Below are 14,140 nucleotides of genomic sequence, written 5' to 3'. Positions count from 1 at the left end.
ATCTAAGTGTGTATATATATATATATATTAATCATTATATATTTCAACACATGTAACAATATTAGTACTAAAATTACTATCATATAATCTTTTGCAATTGTCTTTTATTTATGATTTTAAAAATGGAAAATTACTTAATAATATTTATAATTTTTTTAAATATCATTTTTGTTATATCTTTGTGATATGCTTTAATTATGAGACAGATTAACACATGTCACAATCTTAAATATATATATATATATATATATATTGTTTAATAGTTTAGATTTATGAGAATCAATTGTTTATTTATATAATTTTAGAGGTATTCGTATAATATTAAGGTTAAAAATCTATAATGTAAAAAGACTAAATTGCATAAAATTGTGCATATATTTTTTTTGTAGAAATAAAAAGTTGTATAACTATCAAAAGGTAAAGGCGTTCGCCCTAGAAGCTCTCGGACACGAGAATCGAGGCAAATCTGAAACCACTGCTTCTTGACGCTGGTGAGCCTTCTGGCCGCCGGCGTCGGGATCTCTTCTTTAGCTCTGATCGTCTACATCTTCTCTCCTTCGTCTACACCGGTTCCGCGGGTTCGCAGATCTGGTTCTCTGTCTTTGCCATTTTCTCTGCTCACGCCATTGTTTCTCCTTGGAGCAAGCTTGTGTTCGTGAGTCGAAGCTTTTTGTTGTATCTTTACAGATATAGTCCGACTAAATCTGTCTTTTTCTGGGGGATTCCTCAACCCGTCGAGTTGGTCGCCGGTTACAGTCGCTGTCACCTGCCAGATCCGTTGCCTTCTCCGCCGCCTGCCCTCTCCATCCTCCCGCCAAAGCTTCCCGCTCCACACCGGAATAGAAAGAGTTTAATCTATTTTCCTCTGCCGCGTCTCATCACACTATCCCGGCCATTCACATGTCGCTGCGTTTCCTCCGCCATACTCGCATCTCACCGACAAGGTCACGTCTCTATCTCTCTCAGGTTGGGCCCTCATATATTGAAAATGGGTCTGGAGAGCCCAATCGATCTTAATTACTATTTGTCCAGCCCGATGGCTTCACAGCCCATATATTTGTGGGGGTGGTTAGTTCTTTTGACTAATTGCCTGAAGATTACCAGTGGGTTCGTTGGGATCTTTACTGAAGCGGTTCTACACATAGCACATTATCTCTCTTATGCGAAGAGTTCACTAGTTACTCGTTTACCGGTGGGTTCATCGGGATCATCATTTTCATCGCCACTCATATCCTTTTCTACGGAGAAGGAAACCGTCCTATCCACTATCTCCTTGTTAAGGAGTGTTTCCCTTCCAAACGTTAAATGGAAGCGTCCATCCATATCTATAACCGTTTTGCTATCTTGTGTACCGGTCCGTTTGGGGCTTGAAGATGCAATGGATTTCGTTTCGACGATACTCCGAGGTGCGGATTGGATGCTAACGTCACTTCTCGGAGTGACTAATTCTCAAGTTTCCGGCTGTGCCGTGAACCTTGTTTCGACGCATTTGAGTTCTACTCTGAATCTGCTGTCTATCTATCTTAGAGTTCTAGCTTCCTCTTATTATGTAATGCTTTATGTTTGTGGAGTTTGTATTAGTTCTATCACCTATTGTAGCGTGAATGTTTGAGTTTAAATGAAAGTTGTGTTTCAAAAAAAAAAAAACTATCAAAAGGTACAATTATATAGTTTCCTTTTTATTAAGAAAGAAGATATTTTATTTTTGATATCCTAAGATTTAAAAAAAAAATATAAAGAAAAAGGTTATAAAAGTGGAACTTATATAAACAGAATACTCTTTTCTTTTATTAAATCACACGTGTAAAATATATTTAAATATTGTGTTTTAATTGTTAAAATATTGCCATTTTGTACAAAATTCCTTTTTTCCAATTTCATTAATAAAATGAAAATAAAACAAAAATATTTTAAAGATATTGTCTTTTATATAAATTTCTTTTTTTTATACTAATAATTTAGTTATAAAAGGAATGTAGCAATTGAAGAAAATAAAAGTAAAATATGAATAATGGCAATTATAGTAATAAACTTTATTTATTATAGATTTTATCTGAATAAAAAAAGGAAAATCAAAAATTTCTCTCAACAAGGGAAATTCAACAACACCAGGCTCGGTTTATTATATAACGTCGTGCGGCCGACGGTGTTGTCTTATATATGGAACCCTAAATATAAACAATACGAGTAACAAAGGGGAAGAGAAAGAATATGAGGATTTTGAAGAAGAGAAGAAGACGAGAGAGATCCAGAGATGATAATAGATTACAACCAAACCATATTCCTCTTGATCTAACCTTGGATATACTCTCAAGACTTCCTGCCAAATCAATCGTGAGATATCAATGTGTCTCAAAGCTGTGGTCTTCTTCTATCAAACTTCCGAGTTTTATAAACTCGTTCACCGCTCGGTCCACTTCACGATCGCCGACTCTTCTGGTCACCATCTCATCAGGTTCACGAAAATATGTTTTCTCGTTTCCTCAACACCATATTCCTGACGGGTCGATTTGTTCTCCATTCTATAGTTATCAAATAACAAACCTAGATCATTCCCGATCAGACAGCATCCATGGATTGATTTTAACATCGTTATTGAAGATTTGGAACCCAACCTTGAGACAGTTTTTAGCGTTACCACATCCTGATAAATGCAGCTTGAGTCGAAACGGGTCTTATAATTCAGATTTGTCATCTTATTTGGGCTACGATCCTTTGGAAGGTAAACACAAAGTATTGTTCATGTCGACAATAGAATGTACTGATCAGCCACGGGTTCTTACATTGGGAGCTCAAGAATCATGGAGAATAATAACCAAAGGACGTTGCCCTATGCATCGCCCATGTGGAGATGGGCGATGCTTCAATGGTATTCTGTATTATATAGCTTGCCTTCTTGATGATAGTCATTGTATCATAATGAGCTTTGATGTCAAATCTGAATACTTCAATATTATAAACTATCCGGAGGGTCGCTTTTGTTCCCCGTTTCATATGATATCCTATGAAGGAAGGCTAGCTTTAGTTACTTATGATCATCCGTATGATTATGTTGAACTCGATATTTTGAAAGATGCGAATGGACACATATGGAGACGTGAACGCTATGTTCTTCATTTACCATATGAGAGCATACGGAGGGACTTGATACGTTTCGTGGGTACGACAGATGTTGGTGAGTTTGTTTTTGCTCCGTATGTTATCAATGAAGCCTTTTATATTATATATTTCGATCCGAGGAGAAACAGTACTAGAAAAGTACTTTTTGGAAGAAATTCGGATGAGTTTAGACGCCGTTGTGGATTTGATAGCAACGACTACTTCAGCATGGAAGTTTACCCAAATCACATCGAGAGTCTGTTTTCTTTATAGAGTACCACCTTCGGTGCTTAACGCTCTCCAGTGATTTTCTTATGTACCTTGATGTTCGTCAATGTTACTTTGTTCCTTTTGATTCACTGAGTTCATGTCTATGCGTTACTTAGATTTTCTCTTATGCTATTTCTTACTAGGATTTTGCATTAGAATACTTATTCAACGATTAAAGGGGATACTAATTGCTTCAATGATTCTATAACAATGGGAATCACCTATAGATTAATGATTCTTAATTATCTTCTCCAGCAATTGAGATCTGAATTAATTATTATCTTCTAAACACACAGCTTGAGTTTCCTGAATCCACAGTAATTAAATATAGTATATTGATTGAAAAGTTGAAGCACAAAAGGAAACAACAGCCTGGTTATTTTGTGGTGATTCGATGTTCCTCAAAAATTCACTTTAGGAGGTGGTGTCGAAGTTTCAAGAGCATGGGTTAATTTCTCAAGACGTTACGTTAGGTGGTGATGTTGAACTTTAGATAGATTTAACATGGGTAATTACGTTCGGTTGTGTCTTTTTAACTTTTGTTGTTGTTTTTATTTGTTTATTCCTCAGTTGATGTGCCTTTAGAACTGTTGCATGTAATAGATGCTACCGACTAAAGCTCTTAGAGACAATGGCATGACTTGTTTGTTGATGATATTAAACTAACTCTCCAATCTGAGTTAAAGCAACTTAAAATATTTTGAGGATGATCCACACTGGATTCAAAGTTATGTGGTTAAGGAAGAAACATGTGTTTAAAGAGAAACAAACATAAGACAATCATCAACCATAACCTCTCTGTAATTAACAAAGTTCAAGTAACCTCATCTTATTTTATGAGTGAAAATCTAACATATCTTCCTTCAAAGTTCGGTTGCTCAACATGGATGAGACCTGGGCATCAACAGAACTGTTCCATCACACACTCATTTTGATTCTGAAGCCAATGCATCAATTAAAATATGGTTAGGAATCACCATCACTGATGTAATGTCCTTGAGATAATGTCCTTGGCTTGCTTCGGACGCAAGAGTCTTTTTCTTAAGGTTGCTCATTTTCACCTTTTTTTTATGTGGTTCAAGCAACCCGTGCCTGATCATCTCTTGTTTCTCCTTTTCTTTTCCACACGCCTCTGAGTTCGAAGTTTCTTGTGTTCCTTCTTTTTCAGTTTAAGAGGTTGTGGAGGTGGAGATGCCCAACGTAATGAGTAATTTTTTCTATCCTCAGATGGCTCTCAGTAATGGTGCCATTCACCATAAGGATATATACTTGCATCCCACCACTCAACATGATGATCATCTTCCTTGGGCTTCTCTTTTCTTGGGACACCCTCAGATAATAACTCTATTAAATTTGGATTTACATCATCCTTTGCCTTTGTCAGATATGCGCTTGCTTCATTTACCTTGAGCTCTCTTGCTCTTGCTTCACCAAAGCGACAATTTAGCTTCAAATTCTCAGCATTTCTTGTCCATTTATTTACCTTGCTCAACAAACTGAAAACTCATACGTTTAGGTCTAAGAATGGGGTGGTGAGTTTACTAGTCCGGTTTAAGGAACTGATCAAAATCATCTTTCTTGTTTTTCTTTTATATTAACCTTCAATATACTAATAAGATCACTTGGTTTAGTCACACTAATCACACGTCAGCCGTGTTCATCTATCGATCTCTCTTCCAAGTGCATCCACACGCAGAACAGGGGCTTTGGTCGGTTTCTGTGCCACTGCAGCAGCTGTCTCTGTGGGTTCCTGTCCTGGAAGCTGACAAAATTTCATCTGACAAGATCCAGGTCTTGAGCTTGCATATAACAACTTCAAATATTTGACTATAGAACTTTTCCATGCAGTAGAAGCAGAACGTCGGCACGACATAACCTAGCTTTCTTGATTGCCTTCTCTTCCTCTTTGTCTTTCCTCTTATTCCTCGCTACCATCTCCTCACTTCATTCTTCACACAACAATTAATTTCCCTATCGGAAACTGGAAAGTTTATGCCCTTTTCCATATTTTCCTCGTTTTTTTTTTACTAAACTCTACAAAAAAAATGGAAATTTTATGTTGTATTATATATGGAACCCTAAATATAATTAAACAATACTAGTAAAAAGGGGGAACATAACTGGAAGAAGTAATATGAGGGTTTTGAAGAAGAAAGCAATGTTGAGCAATCAGCCATGGAAGAACAAGAAGAGAAGAAGACGAGAGAGATCCATAGATGATAATAGATCACAACCAAACCATATTCCTCTTGATCTAACCTTGGAGATACTCTCAAGGCTTCCTTGGAAATCAATCATGAGATATCGATGTGTCTCGAAGCTGTGGTCTTCTTTTATCACACTTCCGAGTTTTATCAACTCCTTCGAGTCTCGGTCCACTTCACGATCACCGACTCTTCTGGTCACCTTCGCATCTGGTTCGGCAAGATATGTTTTCTCGTTTCCTCAACACCATATTCCTGACAGGTCGACTTGTTCTCCATTCTACAGTTACCAAATTACAGACTTAGATGGGAAAGGCTCGCGATCCGAGAGCATTCATGGATTGATTTTATCACATGTATTCAAGATTTGGAACCCAACCTTGAAACAGTTTTTAGCCTTACCATATCCAGATAAATGCAGCTCGAATCAAAAAGGTTGGGGGTCTTATTTGGGCTACGATCCTTTGGAAGGTAAACACAAAGTATTGTTCATGTCGACAATAAAATGTACTGATCAGCCACGGGTTCTTACATTGGGAGCGCAAGAATCATGGAGAATAATACCCAAAGGACGTTGCCCTAGGCATCGTCCATGTGGATATGGGCGATGCTTCGACGGGATTCTGTATTACAGAGCTAGTCATCATGGTGATAGTCATGAGACCATAATGAAGTTTGATGTCAAATCTGAGTACTTCAATGTTATAAACTATCCGGAGGGTCTCTATTGGTCCTCGTTTTCCTCGTTTCATATGATACCCTATGAGGGAAGGCTAGCTTTAGTTGATTATGACCGTCTGTATGGTACTGTTTACCTCTATATTTTGGAAGATGCACAGGGACACAAATGGACAGGTGAACGCTATGTTCTTCATTTACCATACGAGAGCGTTCAGAAGTATTCTATAGATTTCAGGGGTACTACAGATGCTGGTGAGCTTGTTTTTGCTCCATTTGGTTTCCATGAAACGTTTTATATTCTATATTTGGATCCGAGGAGAAAAGGCACTAGAAAAGTCATTTTTGAAAGAAATATGGGTGACCTTAGACGCCGTTGTGGACTTGATACCAACAGCAAGTTCACCATTGAAGTTTTCCCAAATCACATCGAGAGTCTCTTTTCTTTATAGAGCACCACCACCTTCGGTGCTCAACGCTCTCCAGTGATTCTCTTATGTTTTATGTACTTTTGATTTTCTTAAGTGTTTCTTTACGATTCACCGAGTGATCATGTCTATGCATTACTTAAATTTGCTCTTGAGCTATTTCTTTACTAAGATTTTGCATATGATTACTGATTCAAGGATAAAGGGGATACTCCATAATTGCTTCAATGATTCTATAATAATGGGAATCACCACTAAATGAGTTAATTACCTTCTCCAACAATTGAGAAAGACAAAGCATGAGTTTCTTATAATATTATTCTCTTATAATATAGCCAAGAACACGTTTCATTCCAACAATGCCAAACACAAAGCATGAGTTTCCTGAATCTTTGGTAAATATTTTTTTTTATTTTTTTTTTGTCATCAAACATACAGACTCATATTGATTCTGTACACCAAACTCATATTGATTCATGTGAATGAATCTTTGGTAAATATATATATATATATATATATATCGATTGAAAAGTTGACACACTAAAGGAAAAACAGCTGGTTATTTTCTGGTGACTCGAAGTTCCTCAAAACTTCACTTTAGGCGTGGTGTTGAAGTTTCGATAGCATGGGTTATTATGTGTTGTTTCTAAATTTGTCAAAACGTTACTTTAGGCGGTGATGTTGAACAGTTCAACTTGAACTTTCGATCGATTTAGCATGGGTAATTATATGGTGATGGAGTTCAAAGCTATATTCTGAAAGATGCACATGGACACGACTGGACACATCAACGCTTTCTAGGTGTACTTTGTAAACGGGAATGAAGGATTCCTATAAGTTTTCAAATGAATTTAAGAGGGTGGAAAGTTTTTGTTCTCTGGCTTGTATTAATATCATTGGGGAAGTTCTTGAGATGGTGGACACTGGAGACATCGATACTCTCAGTTAGCTTGACCATTTATGTGCTTGTTACTAATTAAGTTAAGCTAAATTTAAGAAACAAAGCAAAGCTTTCAGGCTAGAGATAGCTGATGTTTTAATTTTATTTTGTTCCTTTGGTCCGAGGTTTTAAATAGAGTATAGTTTTAATGTGAAATGGTTGTATACACTAAACTCACAGACCAAAGTTATGACCGGAAAAAAAATTCAAGCAATTAATTGACGGATCTGTTTATTATAATATCACCACAAAAAATAGAAAAGTTATAGTCATAGAAAAAGTTATAAAAAATCATATATTGCAATTATTGTTGATAAACACACAAACTAACTCACAAACATAAACAAAAAAATGTTTGTGGAAATTTTTGATTTGTTTTTCAACATCAAATTACTTATACCAAAAAGCTTATTTGGGACACATAGGGAAGCTAAGTTTTCCACCGAAGATAACATTGGCGTTGGTACAAAGAGCTCCGACCAAACCTCCTGACGACGAGGGATGTCCTCCTTTGTCACCTACGAAGTTCAACTCCACATCAACGACGCTGACTCCTTTGCACGGTACTGCTTTGCTGCACATGATCTGAACTTCATCTTTTGAAATTGTTGTTCCTCTTACGTTCTTGAACAGCACATTGCTTATCGCAACTCTTGAATCCTACACACACAAAAAGTTATATTTTCGTAAGCTGCTGAATGATCAAGTGAAGTTTTGGTTTGAGATTTTCTGGGGTATATATTCTTACTCCGCCTCTTGTGCCGTAGTTTTGGTCAATGATGATTGGGTTCTTGACGTTTGTCATAATAATATCTTCATAGGTGATGTCCACAGCTGTGCTTGGAGACGAACCACCCCAACTCTTGATTCTAAGACCATTGTCGGTATCTTTCATGGTGCAGTTCCTAAAGTGAATATCGGCAACATTCTCCTCGTTCGGGTACTTACCAAGACTACCGACACTTAGGCCGTGTCCTGGGCCACAAGTCACGCGTTCGACGGTTACATTGGTGGAACCACGACCGACTGAGATACAATCGTCTCCTGTCGCTACTAAACTGTCAGAGATGTAAACGTTGACCGCATTGCTCAAATGGATACCATCGGTGTTGGGACTTTCAGCAGGGGCAATAAGCTTGATGTTTTGGACGTTGACATTTTTAGTTTTTACCAAGAACATGTGGAAGGCCTTTGCGTTGACCGAGCTAATGCCGGAAATGTCAAGATTTAAGATGTTTCTGAATTTTAGAGACTGCATGGAGGTGTAAGTATGATCAGTACAAAAATATTAGTTAACGATATTATTTATTCTATTAAATAGGAACATGTTCAATTGATAAATATTTGATCCAATAATATATTCTATTTATTTTAAAAATTATTATATCAAATTAAATTAATATTAAATTCAAAATATGATTACATAAAATCTAAATATAAAATTTAAAATTTTCACAAAAATAAATAAATAGAACTATACCTGCCCTTTACAAAAAAAAGGGCGGTTAATACTCTAGTTATTAACTTAAATCTTACCGTTGGAGGAAGATTGCATACGGCCTTTTGACCACAGCCATCTGCTTTCCAAACGGCTTCACCTTTGCCGTGGAATGTGCCGGGTCCGGTGAGGACGACATTATCGACATGTTCGAATAAGAACCATTCAGGAGTCGGGTATCCGCTTGGTGGAGCGGTGATTGTGCCTTGAACTTCGACGGTCACTTTGCTCTTGCATGGACCAGCAAAAATTACTGGACCAGCCAGGAACTCTCCTTTAGGAACTAGTAGCGTTGCCGGTACAGGACTGGCACACACTTGGATCCATGTGTTTAGAAACGCCTGTGGTACAATTTTTTTAGAAGAAAGAAACCATTTATTATTGGATAAATGTTTCTTCTCGTGTGTATTTTACTAATAATAACAGTAACTTAAATTACGAAGCGAAACTCAAGCTAATTCCCTACAATTAAAGAAATCTCACCTTGGAAGAATCGGTGGCACCAGTTCCCACTGCTCCATTCTTAGTAATATCGAAGACCGTAGGGTTGCCGGCAACAGCGGCAAGGCCACGGCGGCCACCTAGATATTCACCATTCGCTACGCAAGAACCTAACACCAAGGCCATCAAGATTAATGAGCCTACATTAGTACTATATGCCTTGGCAACAAAAATTCCTGCGCTAGCCATGGTGATAATATCTTTTTATTTTTGCTTTTTGTTCTTTTAAAAATGTGTTGACAAATTTAAAAGTGATTTGATCATGGGAGGATTCATGTTGTTTTATAGTGTTCGTTTGTGGGCTATTTTTAGATTTTACTCAAATTAAAGCGTGATCCGCAAAAAAAACAAAGAAAATTTCTTAAATGCCATCACATTTCTTACAAATTAAGTGGAACTACTATTAAATTGTTTTTCTATTTTAAAAACATCAATACTTGCATTACGAATAGGGAAATATATTTTGTTAACAAAATATCCTAAATAGTAAATATATATGTAAATCTAATCTATTAAAATAGAATCCTATTTTTATCTACAGTTAAAAGGTTGCCATTAAATTTTGGATTCATTTTTTCATTAATATATTTACCCAAATATATATCAGATTATTCTGTTACAATAATACACAAAATATTCTGTAAATCTACTTCTTAACTAACGAAATTTTATGTGGTTCAAAATTATAATAATCATAACCTAAACTAAACAATATAGATATGTATTGCTGAGGGCTGTAAACTTATGGGTTTGGACAAGGTGGTGATGGGTTTATAAAATAAACTCCAATGTAGATATGATACCAGCGTTGACTTTGGACACTGTTTTACTTATTTTAGTTGGTAAACACAATCTCTTAATATATAGTAACATAGTTAAAACCTGAAGTTCATTTTATAAACCAAATTGCGAACAACTTAACACATTTTTTGGAAATTTTCTGTCTGTAGATGTTATTAGTCTTGTGACTTACAAATGATTCAAATGCTTGGGAAAAGAAAGAAGAAATTGGAACTTTTTTCTCAAGAATATAAAGTAGTATTTATTTAATTTTTATTCTCTAAATATAAACAATAAGTAAAATATACTATATTTTTTTACGGAGACGATCCATTAATCATGTTTTTACTGCATAAAAAGAATATGCAAGTAAATGATCATATGTTTCATCGCATTTGTGAAAATCACTCTTTACAAAGATTTGTCACTTCTAAAATAGTTTATCCGCGTAATAATTAAAAAAATGTATCAGTAAACCCAGTAGTTAGCCTAATGGGTCGTATATAAATGGTAATGATCTGAGTCAAATCCTATATTGCTAATAAATAATAAGTTTACTCCAAAATAACAAAACATCTAAAATTTTATAAATTATCGAAATCAAAGGGAAAAGAAAATAATCCGAGTTTTAAGGCGGGTCTCATTCTAGTATTATATTAAGGAAAAGTACTTTGAACAAACTTAGGTGTGTTTTTAGCAATTTTTTTTTTTTCTAAAATTTGAAAAAAAAACAAACTTGCTTCTGTTTTTTTATTAAAAAAACGTTCTGAGTGCGGTAAAAAGACAACCCTTTACACAAACCATTCCGTACATCTTCTTCACCCAAACGCCGCCGGATCTTTTCTTTTTCGTTTATTCCTATCTATTTTCTGTTAGATTAGTGTGTGATCTCTGTTTCGATATTGTTTTGGATGAATCAGATGTTTCATGATTTCATCTATACTTTCTGATTTCCTGTGGAAATCATGGGGTGTCACTAACTCTGACGGTGACAGATTCTCCAATACTTCCTGCTTCGGTTATCGACGATCGTCGGTTTCGACGTGATGGTTTTACCTTTACTTGAGTGGTATTTTCTGGCCATTGATCTTTGATTCAGTGGCGGCATTTGTCCATCAAATTCTGGGTTTGATAGTGTCTTTCCGGTGGTAGAGATTTGGTCATCTTATATTCAACCCTTCGATGTTTGTCTGTTAGCCTTACGGTTTAATGGTCTGTGGCGAGCACTGAAACAACCATGGCCACCACCAGATTTCATCTTCTTGAGTGAACGGTATGGAAATCTTTCATCATGTACGGGTTGGTGTGGAATGATAATAATGCTTTGTATGGTGGTAATTATGTGTGATTGGTTTCAACCATTCGCTCAAATATTTCGGGAGGTTATCTTGATAATCAATGGATGTGTTATAATCTCTTCGGTTCCACCATGTAAAGGATTACTATAAGGAAGTGAAGATTTCGAAGCAATAAAAGAGGCAGAAAATGCTTTTCCACACTACAATAAATTGAAGATATGGCGTTATGGGTTTCAAAACAAAAGGATATCGATGCCATGGATATGTACAACTAAATATGTTATCTCCTACAGCAGAAGTGAATTTTGGGTATAAATTAGTTAACGCCATATCTTCAACTAAATTTGTTATTGATATTATTATGAGAAATTACTTGAAATGACTCTAATTCATCTAAAAATTACTAGAATGACTCATATTAAAATTTAATTACTAGACTAAAATTAGATATAAGTAAATTTACTCAATTGCCCATCTGTAAGTTGATATCAAAAGAAGACATCGACAGAAAAAAACAGAAAGCTTTGTTGGGTCTCTCGCTCACCGCAGGCATCGACAGAAAACTCAGGTGGAGCAATCTCCAATCAAGAGTTGCCGTCGTCCCAATCCCACTCCGTGAACATCTCCTCTGTCACATCCGCTGTTGGTTTGGATATTTCCTCCTCAAGTCGCCATCGTCTCTTTCAAGTAAACCCTAAATCCCAATTTCAACTGTAATTGATAAATCTATCAAATTCCCAAGTAGTTATTACACTTTTTAACATATATTGTTTAATTGAGATGTTTAATTTTAAAAATTCTATATCTCAATTTCAACATTCTTTTGGTAGACATTTTGTGAGTTGTCTACTCTCAGTGTTGTTGTTGAGTTTGGTTGATATGTCTTATGAGAAAGATAACTCTGTTTCCCTTTATATAAGGGATTAGACCATTAAAGAATCCAGAGTTTGGTTGATATGTATTGAGATTCAGTTTTCTCTTCTTCTCGACTTGATGCCTTTCTCAATGTAATCTGAACACTCAAGCTATCTTATGATCTTCCCACTAGCATTAACTGAACACTCACTTATGATCTTATATGAAATATATTTGTTATGCTTTACTCTTTGTCTCTCAGTATCAATCAATTTGTTGTCTTATCTATTTAAGCAGTGGACAACTACTACAAACCTGATTTAAAGAAGATAGCACTTGCTAGGCGCAGCACGATCAGGAAAGGCCTTAGAGTCGCAATGTCTCATCTCAAGAAGAGGAACATGCAGGCTTGAAGATTTGGTCATTGACTGAACATTTTACTTCTGAAAAAACTATGTTTTGTGATTTCAGACAAATTTTTGTAGGTTATAAAGATTTTTCATGGATAGTTCAGTTTCTTGCTTGAAACACCTCCACTGTTATGTTTCTTTTTCTCAGAATTATTTTTAAAAAAGTAGTAAACTGGTTGCTGTCCATATTCCTTGTCAGCAGCGAAGTAATACTAGTAGTTGCTCTTTGATCATGATATTGTGAATCAATTCATCAATAGTGATAACTAATAGTACTTCTGAACTTTATACATATGTAATATGAATGGAAGAGAGCAGTATCTGATACAAACTCAAGAACATGTCAAATTCAAGAACCTATTCTTACATATAAGGATTGCCAGAAGAGCAAGATTTTTTTAATGGCATATGGTAAGAAACTCATTTCTGCAAAACCTCACTGTATTTATTTGTGGCTTTGACGATAGATTGTTCTTTCTTTTTTTTCGATGACAACAGATTGTTCAAGAAACAATAAATGTGGGAACAAATGTTTATCTCCACCAGCCATGAACATACGTTCAAGAAAAGAGGGATGGAAGAAATGATGACAGTTACCAAAAAGTTACTTAATTCTGATCTTAATTAACCTAAAAATAAATCAGATTCGGAACTAATGTAAACCAGGTCGAAATTGATTAAGTTTGGTTTACATAAATCCAGATTTTTATCAATAAATCTGCCACAACATAAATCAAAAAGTCTGTCACCACATAAACAAAAAGTCTGCCAATAATTTTAAATCGGATATAGAAATCTGCCATAAAAAAAAAATCTAACATAAAAAAATAAATCGGCCCTTAAGAAAATAAGTTGACCATATAAATCTACCATTTATAACAAATCTGTTACCTCATTCGACAGACATATTTTAAAAAAAACTGTTTTCTAATCAAATCGGACAATTAACTCTGCCGTGTGAACAAATCTGACGTTTTTAAGAAAGTATGTCACCACTTTAACGGTAGATTTTTTTTTCTACACAGATTTTATAAACAGATTTATTACTCGACAGATTTATTTTTTTTAAAACAAATCTGCCGTCGATAAATAATAAGGATATTTTGGTAATATGATTTTTTTTGTTATAACTATGTTCAAGGGCAATTTTGACCATAAAAATATTCTAATAATTTTCAA

At 35.4% G+C, this 14,140-nt stretch overlaps 3 protein-coding genes and 1 long non-coding RNA gene across 4 annotated transcripts; 3 read left to right on the top strand and 1 right to left on the bottom strand.

The window, feature by feature from the left end:
- Positions 1–2,148: 2,148 nt before the first annotated feature.
- Positions 2,149–3,708, top strand: LOC108831530 (putative F-box protein At1g47790). Its single transcript, XM_018605062.2, has one exon. It carries the CDS (start codon positions 2,212–2,214, stop codon positions 3,370–3,372), a length of 1,161 nt encoding a protein of 386 aa, XP_018460564.1. The 5' UTR covers positions 2,149–2,211; the 3' UTR covers positions 3,373–3,708.
- A 1,781-nt stretch (positions 3,709–5,489) lies between these two features.
- Positions 5,490–6,846, top strand: LOC130498607 (putative F-box protein At1g50870). The gene has a single exon (XM_056992108.1). The coding sequence runs from the start codon at positions 5,504–5,506 to the stop codon at positions 6,701–6,703; it is 1,200 nt and encodes a 399-aa protein (XP_056848088.1). The 5' UTR covers positions 5,490–5,503; the 3' UTR covers positions 6,704–6,846.
- Positions 6,847–7,897: 1,051 nt separating this feature from the next.
- On the bottom strand, positions 7,898–9,854 carry LOC108838179 (exopolygalacturonase clone GBGE184-like). Its single transcript, XM_018611143.2, has 4 exons — positions 9,601–9,854; positions 9,156–9,458; positions 8,368–8,871; positions 7,898–8,279 (listed from the first exon to the last, which is right to left on the bottom strand). The coding sequence occupies exons 1-4, from the start codon at positions 9,805–9,807 to the stop codon at positions 8,028–8,030; spliced, it is 1,266 nt and encodes a 421-aa protein (XP_018466645.1). The 5' UTR covers positions 9,808–9,854; the 3' UTR covers positions 7,898–8,027.
- A 2,339-nt stretch (positions 9,855–12,193) lies between these two features.
- On the top strand, positions 12,194–13,149 carry LOC130498468 (uncharacterized). Its single transcript, XR_008937361.1, has 2 exons — positions 12,194–12,383; positions 12,849–13,149. It is a non-coding gene; the product is annotated as an uncharacterized LOC130498468 (long non-coding RNA).
- Positions 13,150–14,140: the final 991 nt, after the last annotated feature.

Source organism: Raphanus sativus, chromosome 8 (assembly GCF_000801105.2).
Source record: "Raphanus sativus cultivar WK10039 chromosome 8, ASM80110v3, whole genome shotgun sequence".
Lineage (NCBI taxonomy): Eukaryota > Viridiplantae > Streptophyta > Magnoliopsida > Brassicales > Brassicaceae > Raphanus > Raphanus sativus.
The sequence above is the reverse complement of the archived record's forward strand: the minus strand, read 5'-3'. Positions and strand labels throughout refer to the sequence as shown.

Bases quoted from the DNA above. Each gene is read 5' to 3' on its own strand.
- LOC130498607 (XM_056992108.1), top strand. From the start codon at position 5,504: ATGAGGGTTTTGAAGAAGAAAGCAATGTTGAGCAATCAGCCATGGAAG.
- LOC108831530 (XM_018605062.2), top strand. From the start codon at position 2,212: ATGAGGATTTTGAAGAAGAGAAGAAGACGAGAGAGATCCAGAGATGAT.
- LOC108838179 (XM_018611143.2), bottom strand. From the start codon at position 9,807: ATGGCTAGCGCAGGAATTTTTGTTGCCAAGGCATATAGTACTAATGTA. The intron at 9,459-9,600 runs GTGAGATTTCTT...ATTGTACCACAG, and splicing joins GTGCCACCGATTCTTCCAAG to GCGTTTCTAAACACATGGAT. The intron at 8,280-8,367 runs GTAAGAATATAT...TTGTGTGTGTAG, and splicing joins ACTACGGCACAAGAGGCGGA to GATTCAAGAGTTGCGATAAG.